General features: G+C 39.4%; 2 protein-coding genes across 2 annotated transcripts; one reads left to right on the plus strand and one right to left on the minus strand.

The window, feature by feature from the left end:
- Nucleotide 1: 1 nt before the first annotated feature.
- On the plus strand, nucleotides 2-1,579 carry LOC117421814 (uncharacterized). The gene is made up of 3 exons (XM_058986849.1): nucleotides 2-69; nucleotides 240-707; nucleotides 1,336-1,579. The coding sequence occupies exons 2-3, from the start codon at nucleotides 326-328 to the stop codon at nucleotides 1,488-1,490; spliced, it is 537 nt and encodes a 178-aa protein (XP_058842832.1). The 5' UTR covers nucleotides 2-69; nucleotides 240-325; the 3' UTR covers nucleotides 1,491-1,579.
- Nucleotides 1,580-3,006: 1,427 nt separating this feature from the next.
- LOC117422141 (protein SET) lies at nucleotides 3,007-9,108 on the minus strand. Its single transcript, XM_034036829.3, has 8 exons — nucleotides 8,799-9,108; nucleotides 7,086-7,143; nucleotides 6,684-6,826; nucleotides 6,285-6,388; nucleotides 6,085-6,198; nucleotides 5,043-5,213; nucleotides 4,337-4,483; nucleotides 3,007-3,946 (listed from the first exon to the last, which is right to left on the minus strand). Exons 1-8 carry the CDS (start codon nucleotides 8,869-8,871, stop codon nucleotides 3,923-3,925), a joined length of 834 nt encoding a protein of 277 aa, XP_033892720.1. The 5' UTR covers nucleotides 8,872-9,108; the 3' UTR covers nucleotides 3,007-3,922.
- Between the last annotated feature and the right edge of the window lie 1,425 nt (nucleotides 9,109-10,533).

The following is a 10,533-nucleotide window of genomic DNA, read 5'->3' on the forward strand; positions in this document are numbered from 1 at the left end:
ACATCTCACATTTTTGTCTACGACTTCACAGGACTGATTTGAGTCGCAAAAGCCGAGTGATTGAAATAGGTAGTATTTCGCGTGTCTCCTATTTAAGCATTATTTGACTTTTTTTACTATTCTAAAATTAAAAGTACGCGTGGATCCTGACGTGTAAATAAATGCTAAAATGGCACATTGTAAAAACTGAAACTACGGCAACATTATAACAAATGTTCTGTCTTGTGTCTGTTTAACAGGAACCACCTTTTTTTTTAAAACAGTGATTATTGAAACTGAGAGAGATTCTTATTCGAGTCGCTGCTCGGTGCTTTTTATTACCAGCATGCTGCTGCTGGTGCAGGTCTCTTTGCTGGTTTCCTGGCTGCTCTGTTACAGCAACGCTTGCGAGGAAGGCGTGCATGCCAGCAGCAGTAAGAGAGGGGGCGATATCCTGCTCTGCAGGTCTTGCGGCTATGAAATTGCATCAAGTTTGGACCTGAAATTCATCGCCAGCAAGTTGGCTTTGGCACAGCGAAACGACACCGTCATCGGAGACCAAAAAGTCACGCTGCAGCTCTTTGAAAACCCCCACGGCCGACGCTTCCAGGTTATCACGTTGAAGCAAGCGGCGCTGCATAAGCACTGGCCGGCCGACGGTCATTTCAGCTGGTTCCCCGGATTCTCCTGGACCATGTCCACGTGTCCTCGGTGCCATGCTCATCTAGGTAAGCGGGGTTTGTTTGGTTTGGTTTGGTTTGTACAATGATGTGGTGTAGACTACCTCCGACCTTTTAACATTGCCCTTTGCACTAGCCAATATAACGCAACTTTTTGCTTGTGGCATTTTTTTAATGAAATTCGAATAGTCAAATACCTTAAAAGAGTCGATATGGAAATCTTGATTTGAGAAACTTTAGTGAAGATTGTTTGAAAAATAAACCCTCTTCAATAAACTGCTTTGAACAGTTGCTTTACTTAGCGAGGGAGCTGACGTGTGGATTGTATTTACTAACATAAACAGTGTCATTTCCAGTGTAGCATACAGTGTGATTATACTTCAGAGGATAAAGTAAAAAAACATTCTTTGTAGTCTAATATACTTAACGAAAAATGTGACATTTCGAAATCTCACATGAAATACTGTACTACTATTATGGCGTCCGGTAGAGTTTTGCGATATGAATTTGTAGTTTCTCTGATTTACACGATGTTAAATAAAATAAACAATATTATGTTCATTCTAGTTTTTATTTCAGTTACGTTTCACTCCATAGCTGGCGTGTGTTCCCATTCATGTATTTAATGAATTAATTATCCATGCCGTGCTCCCTCCCTTTCTGTTTTCCGCTTTAGGTTGGTCTTTCCAGCCCAGTAACTGGCCGGGTCAGGTCACAGAGAAACATTTTGAAGAATCCGAGGAGACATTTGTGGCATTAATAATCGATAAACTTCTGCAAGAGAACTTTGCTGCCACTCTCCTTGTGGTGCCAAGGACATTTAGGAGTTAGTAACGTGTGAGCTTTTTACTTTTTAAAGATTATGTAAAAAAATTAATAAAATAAAATAAAAAAAAGACTTGTCTTTTATGATTCCCAAACTGCCCTGTCCTTCATTCTCACTCAAATGTGGCCTTGTGTATTTAAAACCAAACCATAACTATTTCTAAGAAAAACAACACTTTTTTAACATTACAATTGTTATTATTTTGGAGGATCTCTTTAATAATATCTTTATTTTTATATAGCGCCTTTCATAGCGGACCACCATCACAAAGCGCTTTACAGAGGTAGGCTGTGAACTGTGCATTATATGCAGAGTTACTTACAATAGGACATTGATTGAACAGGATGGAGCACAAGGAGGTTCAGTGACATGCTCAGGGTCACAGAGTGAGTCAGTCAGTGGCACAGTTGGGATTTGAACTGGTGATAAGACCTGGACTTCAACCACTGGACCACACTGCCTCATCTTTCAGGTGCAAGTAAACGATTACTATGGTCAACATTGACTGGTGGTATTGTAGATTGAATACAATGGTCATGTTGGGTAAGAAACGATTCATTATCACTTTTTTACCACAGAAGTTCAGAGCCTGTAATGCTGATGTTGAAACATATTATATTCACTGCAGAGCCTGGTTTTAACTTCCAACAAATTAAAAGACGTTTTATTTCAATTCTAGTGTTGAACATTAAATCCTTTAGACCTACAATGGCTAGTTAGCACTAATACTGGTCTATCCTAATAGTGCTGATCAGCGTCTGTGAAACCAGATGCAATTGTACTTAAAGTGAGCTTTTATTTGGGTGAAATATTACACTATTAAATAGGAGGTGGGTGCAAGCATTTGCAGCATTATTTTTTATTTTTTTTTAAATTCTTTGAAATCAGTTAGTATACACCATCCCTCCTTTAATATATCCAATACCTTCACAAAACTGAAATATCCTTTGACAGACAAGTTTCAGGATGTCACTAGGATTTGCACTGTGAAACCATGTTTGTAGAAAAGATTAAGGCTTAGAGCAGGTAAAACACTAAAGCATAGTTTTGTGAAACCATTTATTTTGCAAAAAAAAAAAAAAAAAATCAAGTCAGGGAGGAAAAAAGTCTTTGACCTCTACGTCAACAGGATGTTACATATAAAAACAGAACACAAATAGCAGATTGTTGCCAGTATGTATAATCTACACAAAGACCACAGTGCCCGTTTTATCCAGACACCACCTTCTATAATGGGAATACAGCCACGAACAGATCCCATATGAAACAAGCCTGTTGCTGTTTAACATGCAAATACAATCCTCCCTCCTCTCATCTTTAATCAGCAACACCATCATATTCATCCCCCACTTTTCAACACTGTCCACTACACTGCATTTTTTATTTCGATTTACCCCAGCAGTTGCTGTTCCCTTGTCTTAATCTTTTAAGACAGCTTTAGAATAAAGTTTGCGAGTGCTGTATCTGCTGGTCATTGCTGCTGCACAGACCTTCAATGACAGTAAGACAGCCACAAGCCAGTATGTGTACACATTTAGTTTTATTGTAACAAAGCAACTTGCACACTTTAACATTTAAAACTGAGCAGTTCTTTCCAGTGGGGGGAAGAAAAAAAAAAAAAAAAAGTTTAGAATGTAGATTCCATTTAAGTTTCTACAGGTAACGCTTTTTGTTTGTTTGTTTGTTTTAAATACTCCATGAGGTGTCAGAGCTCAAAATCACAAGAGAGGAATGGGTTTCTTTTTTTTGTTTTGTTTTATTTAAAAATGTCATCTCAAACTTTGTGGACGTCTGTAAAACATTACAATGCATCAAATCAACAAACCCCCTAGTCAGTGATGTTGTGTCAAAACGCCCACTTGTACCCACCCAAACCAACAGTCTACAATAACCCCACCCTAGCCTATTGACCCAAACATTACGTTTTATTACAAGAGGAAACAGGAACAGGCTGGTACTTCCTAACTGTCCATATAATCACATGGGGAAAACAGAGTGCCATCTCTAGGGGCCTAGGAAGGATTGGGAAAAGAATAAAATAAAAATGGACAATCTAGAACTAGGTAAATCACTGCACAATGGATTTAAACTTTTCAGCTCTCAACAGGAGAAAAAAAAAATATATAAATTGCTTTTTTTTTTTTTAAGCTACAGAAGATGGCGTGCCGATTCTATTAAGGGTTTCTTTTCAAAGAAAGAGGGAGCTGGGAATGGTAAGTGGAAGTTCATGTAAAGAGATTGCCACTTGACTTCCAAGGCAAGTCTTTCCTGGTAATAATGTGAAAGGATGGTGCAGACAAAAAGGAGAGATCAAGGAGACCGAGCACAAAAAATATAAAAAAAAAAAAAAAAAAAAAAATAGACAGCAACTTGCTCCCAGAGATTGGAGGATCGTTAAAAGGGGAGAAGGGGAGGGGAGTGGAATAGGTCTTCAGGTCTAGTCATCTTCTCCGTCATCATCCTGAAGAAAGAGAAGAAAACACTGAGATTATATTGCACATAGAATATATTTACTGCTAGACCAGTGAAGTTATCAAACTGAATTGAGAGTATCACCTTTTGGACACATTATATAAAACTTTACTCCAACAATGAAGTTACCAGCAAAAACAACTGGGTAACAAACACACTAGATCAGACATGTTTTTAACCTACCAAGTTGTAATACACAGCCATGTATAAAACAGAGACCTGCAACTTTTACAAAGCACACGTTAGTGAACCCAGTCTTAAGAGTGACATTAGTGCCACACTGAGGCCAATCTGTCTGGTGACATCACAGATTGATAATATTTGACTACTAATATATCCACTGGCTGGCAGACACTTTGGTTATTTTCAATTATCTTACCTCTCCTTCCTCCCCATCGTCATCCTCCTCATCTTCCTCCCCATCATCCTCATCTCCTTCCTCGTCGATATCTTCCAAACCCTCTTCCTCTTCGTCGTCATCATCGTCATCCTCACCATCTCCCTCCTCATCATCCATGTCAGGGACCTGCAGGCAAAATGGCTCAAATGAATACACCTTACTAGGGGGGGTTGGATTAAGTTTAACTTCTTAATGTAAGCGTATTAGAAACCTTGGGTCGCCAATCAGAAAATGCATCATAAGAACAAGCTCTTGAATACAGCACTGTTGCCTTTGAATTACTACATTTATGTATAAGACTTTACAAATACAAGGAGTGTGTGAAAGACACTAACAAATCAAAACTGCCTTACTCTTAAGCATACAACGGTTAAACATGAAACAAAACTGTTCCATCAAGCCCTAAGCTTTTGATTAAAAGTAGAATGATCAGAGATTACGGAATACATTCTTAAATTGATTTGGGGCACCCAGGTTCCCAACTCTGTGGCTACATCTGAATGCAAAATTACTGGACAGATTTTAGGATAGTAGAAACTTCTAAGCAAGCCAAATGTACTAATAAACCAGATTCTGAAATCTGTCAAGTCTAAATCGTTGTGAACACATCTCTGGCTCCAGTGAGGGTGACACATAACCCAAACTTCCATGCCATAGGAAACCGACTAGGGACGATTAAACTTACCAAATAGTACTGTAATGGGTTAGGCCAGATGTCATCCTTTATGACCTCTCCGAGCTCATCTGCCCCTGCATCAGAGTGGTCGGTGAACCAGGTGAAAAAGCTCTCTGGTTCTTCATGTTGCCTCTTTCTGCCTGCCTTATTTTGTGTCTGGCTAGAGCGCTTTGTGAGGTCCTGAGGGACAGAAAAATGCCGTTAACATGCGTGCCTGTATTCCGGAAATAAAGTCTCCATTTACATCCACACACTGGTTTAAAAAATGAAATACAAATACTCAGAAGGACAAAGCTTCATCAAATATGGACCCGCGGATATGAAGAGGGCAGAATCCATGCAAAGGTATGCTGCCGTGTCCTGTATTATGGTACCGCAAGAAAGTGTGCTAAGAAAGTGAACACCAAATATTACTGTAAAATCAGATGTGCTGTCCTCCATACAAAATGAACTACTGTTGTACCTCTGGCCATCTCCACTATATGCGTCTCGACAGACTGTCATTCGCACAGTGGTTAGGCTAGCAGCATGTGCCCTGAGCATGGCAAGGGAATCCCACAAATACTCAAAACAGTTACTGAATCATGAAGAGATAGCATAACCCAAGGTGCAACTGTTTTACAAAGACTAGACGACACTTTCACATCCAAAAATGGTTTGCTAGCAGGTTTTATAAATGTCATAACTCCCTTACAAAACAGCAAGTAACTAACAAAAAGATTAGACAGACCTAGTCTCCAAGTACAAATGTAAGAAAGTCCTCGCAGATCTCTCCAAATATGGAGCAAGCCATTTCCATAACATGCAAATCTATTCTATTAATAAAAACATGAATTCCACACCTTAGCAAGATTTGACTGCTTTACAGTTTGAGTGTTTTATATGCCTTGCTTTTAACCTTAATTGTGATAAACTACTGCATACGTTTACACTATTGCAGATACAGGTGTCATTTCCAGAGCAAAAAAAAAAAAAAAAAACACACCCTATGGAGCACACAAAGTCTGCTTAACTCAATTTAAAACATACAGATAGATCAAGGATACCATACCTTTCCTGCTTTCCATTTGATCTCTGTTGATTTTGAAGACGGGTCTCCACTCTCATTCAGATGAAACTCTTTGGAAAGAATTTTGTTTTCGAAGTAGGGGTTTTCATCAAAATACTAGAGAAATAAAAATAGATTCAGATAAGGTTTTAAGTGATCCTCACCACAGAACACTTAAGAACAAAAATAAAACGCCCACTTACAAAATCTATTCTGTATCCCGATTTGATGTCTTCAAATTCTGTCACTTCGACTCTGGTCAGGTAATGAAGCGCTTCCTCATCCTCTTCCCCAAGAAGAGCAGACACTACAAACACAAGCCCAATATTACTTCCAGGATCATTCGGCTCATTTTGCAACAGGGGGAAGCAGAGGTACATAAAAACACATTGACAATAATTGTTTGTACAATCATCCATTGAGCTTGATACATACAATTAAGTTTGTTATTTTCCCCCCCAGTTTGAATCATTGACTATACAATGAACATTTAATATGTACCATAGTATACCTTCACACGTTAGATCCAGTTTATTGTAATTATTAAAAAAAAAAAGTTTAAGTGGAGCATGGTGTGCAGGAAACATTGAGATGAAGCTCACCTTGTGGATGGTTGACAAACGTCGTGACCCAAAAGTTAGGGATTTTGGCGATCAATTCTGACCTCTTCTGGAAGAACGGCTGGCGTAGTTTGTTGTATTTCTGTTCTACTTTTAAGATTTCCTCACTGGCCTGTTCATTCAATCTAAAACACAGATTATGCATTTGATTGATTAATATAACGGTACTTTCATTTAATAAGTGTTCTTAGCAGCAACTATGTGTGGTTCTAGTTTTATATAGAAAAATTGTCATCTTTCTAGTAGACTTGCACAATTTACATAAATGCAGATTTTATTCAGGTTTGTCAAAGTTTACCAAACTGTTTCACTTCATGAAATTCCCTATCACACAACATACATTAAAAAACAGTGCAGTATGCTTATTGATGAACTTTGCTTTACCTGTCAATTTCATTTTGTACTTCATCAATATGTTCAATTGCTTCTTGTTGCTCTTTTTCTGTAAGGAGAAACAAACATAGAATCACTTGTTACGGGTCAACACGCCATGTAAAATCAACTGGAGGAAAGTGCTTTTAAATGCCAAGTGTAGTAAACAATTTAAAATATGGAAACAAAAACGATGTAGTTTTACAGAAACACCAATTAAAATGTGTTCCAAGTAATCAACTTCCTTGGCGAATATTATACAACTTTTATATCGACAGTCTCCGATACTCTACTTGTCAGAACAAGAGGCAAGTTACACAAACGCAAAGCTTGACCATACGAGGCAGGGCAGTAATACTACAGAGATGTGTAAAAAGGCGAGCATAACTTCAATACACAACACAGATCTGATCAGATTGCACAGTGCTGCCAAAACTTATTCACGGTATATTTAAACAATTTGCGGGTAGGGTTCTGGCAATACCGTGTTGGGATTGAATTTGGCAAACCCACGTGGTTTTATTATTTTAAAAAAAAACACCGGGAGCCCTGCGAGTTTGAAAACACACTGTGGTAAGTCAGTGTGTATACCTTAACACCAGTCCTTAACCATAAACTTCTTGTGGCGCTTATAAATATTGATCACATATTTAAAATCCTGTAAAAAATATATTTTATATATATATATATATATATATATATATATATATATATATATATATATATATATATATATATATATTAAGCAGGCATGTACCGGTATTTAATACATTTAATTAACTTAACGTTTTGCGCGTTTAGGAATTTGTCAAAAACGTGAACCACATTATTGCTATATCATAACTAATGTTCCATGTTTACTACCCCCCGCGGCCTTGAAAAAAAAACATGGGCTTAATACAAAGTGCGCAAGGTATTTGTAAAGTATACTTAAATTTACAAAAAAAAATATAACTACCACCACTCCTTCGTAAAAGCTTTTTTTTTTAAATCCCTTTGTGTTAACCTCGCGTTTGAATGAACAGCGAGCGAAACTGCGGTTTCCTGCTGCTGAAGCCGGCCGCGTGGTTTGAATGAGAGGCCTCACTCGGAAGCTTCCCATTCCCTCTCTGCAGCAGCACCTGCGGGACAGGAGCGCCAGTATCCACCATAAACAAATGATGAACACAAAACACACACATGCTCCAGCGAGTGTTAAACCTCACAAACCAATAGCTACGAAACGGCTTGTTTTTTAAGAAGCCCGTAACACTAAAGTAACGCAACTGCATCATGGCGGAGCTAGAAAACAACAATAAGCTGCACTTAGGCCGCAGAGTAGCTCATTCAGCAACAAAACACAGCCGGGCACGGTCCGCAGCAGCCGCCGCAGAAAACTACCGCTTTTATCTTAAAAGCTGGGAGTTAAATTGCGTTTTTAACCGGCCACGCTGTTCAATAACACCGAGTTTCTACATCTATTCCAAGCGTGTGTTAAATACACAATGAAGCTACGATGGAAAACATGGCCTCCCTCGCCGGTCTATCTCCCACTCGCCCCCTATACTTCAACGCACGCAGCAGGATTAGCCACGCTTACTCCCGTGTGCTATCCGGCGATACACCAAGAGAGGTTTCCCGCAATAAAACGCCCGTTTTCTCCGACAGAACAAACACCCTTGAACGAAACTAAAGACCCAACACTTAAAAAAAAATGGCGGTGGGCTGGACGCCGCCATTCCTTACCTGAGGTTTCGTCCGCTCCGTCATGGTTAGAGTTCAGCTCCTTTTTACTGACTTTTGCCGCCGACGCCGACATGTTTTCGCAGGGTTTTAAACGTACGGCTTCCGAGAATGTATTTCGTTTTGGTTTTCGGGTCTCCTCAGTACCGAGAAAACTTGTTGTTTTTTTTTTTCTGCCTTGGTGGGAAATCTGCGAATAAAGCGTGTCTCGCGCTCTTCCACACCGTAAAAAGCGAGAGAGACTCACACACACCAGCGCTCGAGCTCACCCACTCACGCACGCGCTCGAGCTCGCCGAATGGAAATCGAAGAAAGAACTCCGCCTCCACGAGGGACGCGGTACAAACCCCGCTGCTCGCGCCCGGGCTGCCATCCGATTGGACAACCGCCGCTGAGGAGGCGGGGTGGAAGGGAGGGGGAGGGGGGGGGTGACGTCAAATCTGGGACCCGCGCGTTCTTGCCCTTGGTTTTCCGCGGCGCGCTCGCTGTGTTTTTTTTGTGCGTGTGCTCGGATTGGCCGGCGTCCCAAAGAGAAGGTGGTCACGTGTCCTTTCCTCGGATTGTTTTCGTTCTCCCTCCCCGTTTAAATGTCACGGCAGTAACGGCTTCTTTAGTTAGGAACACGTTTTAATCTAAGCGTTTATTATTATTATTATTTTGAAGACCATTACAGCTTTAAAATACTTTTTTTTTTAAATTGCGCAGCCCACAAGTGGCCTCGAAAAAGACTCAGCCCCCCCGCCCGCCCCCGAAATTAAAATTAATTTTAGAAAATGGCACACATTTAAAACGCGATTCGTCACTGCTGCTTCAACAAGCCAAAAATAATAACACATAAAATAAATAACATCACCTCCTGCCAGGTTCACCCTAAACACGGTCTGCACAGTTTGAACTCAGAAAAAAATAAACAAATAACGAGAGTTAATAATTCCAGTAAAGAAAAAATATATATAAATACAATTCTAGTCTCAACGGCCAACGTTAAAAGGGTCCAATGCAATCTCATTGAGATAGTTGCAGGAGCGTAAGGTACAGAAATACGGATGACATCTGCATAGCCTGGTTCTGAAATGCTCAGAGTTGACTTGCATTGCACTCAGGTCTGAAATACAATTTTCAACCCCTGATCAGTGATGATGCGCATACTCAAAAAAAAAGCCTATTGGCGCTTATAGCTAAAAGTTGAGAGTATGGAGATCAGGCCAATGGTGCGTTAACGTTGCCCGGGGAGCAGTGCGAGTGAGTGGGGCTTGAGTAAGTGATGCAGAACGAGATACGGGGTGCTGAACATCTCTAACACTATCGTGTATGAAATATGTTTTAAAAAAACGGCAAAAAGTAGTTTTGTGTGATATCATACATTTTATCTAATTAATTTAATCTATAGTGCTATTGGCGTATGTACTACAGTGACAAACGGTCAGATATGCATATATATATATATATATATATATATATATATATATATATATATATATATATATATATATATATATATACACACACTGTACCCTTGCATGAGTGCTTTCGTATTGTATCTGTGAAAGAGCGCCATCTTTGCGCTCCCCAGGGTATTGCAGCTATATATCATTGTTTTATTCAGTACATTTAACAGTTGAAGTTTTAAGAAGTTTATGCGACCCACCCTGCAGGGAGAAAACAAAATCTAGATGTATGCACTTACAAAAATAATTTAAAAAAAAGCATATGATTATTATTTTCATCTCAAATTGTC

Source organism: Acipenser ruthenus, chromosome 15, assembly GCF_902713425.1.
Source record: "Acipenser ruthenus chromosome 15, fAciRut3.2 maternal haplotype, whole genome shotgun sequence".
Lineage (NCBI taxonomy): Eukaryota > Metazoa > Chordata > Actinopteri > Acipenseriformes > Acipenseridae > Acipenser > Acipenser ruthenus.

Bases quoted from the DNA above. Each gene is read 5' to 3' on its own strand.
- LOC117421814 (XM_058986849.1), top strand. From the start codon at position 326: ATGCTGCTGCTGGTGCAGGTCTCTTTGCTGGTTTCCTGGCTGCTCTGT. The intron at 708-1,335 runs GTAAGCGGGGTT...TTTCCGCTTTAG, and splicing joins TCGGTGCCATGCTCATCTAG to GTTGGTCTTTCCAGCCCAGT.
- LOC117422141 (XM_034036829.3), bottom strand. From the start codon at position 8,871: ATGTCGGCGTCGGCGGCAAAAGTCAGTAAAAAGGAGCTGAACTCTAAC. The intron at 6,389-6,683 runs GTGAGCTTCATC...TTGTGTTTGTAG, and splicing joins GTTTGTCAACCATCCACAAG to TGTCTGCTCTTCTTGGGGAA. The intron at 3,947-4,336 runs GTAAGATAATTG...CTCTTTCTTCAG, and splicing joins ACGATGGGGAGGAAGGAGAG to GATGATGACGGAGAAGATGA.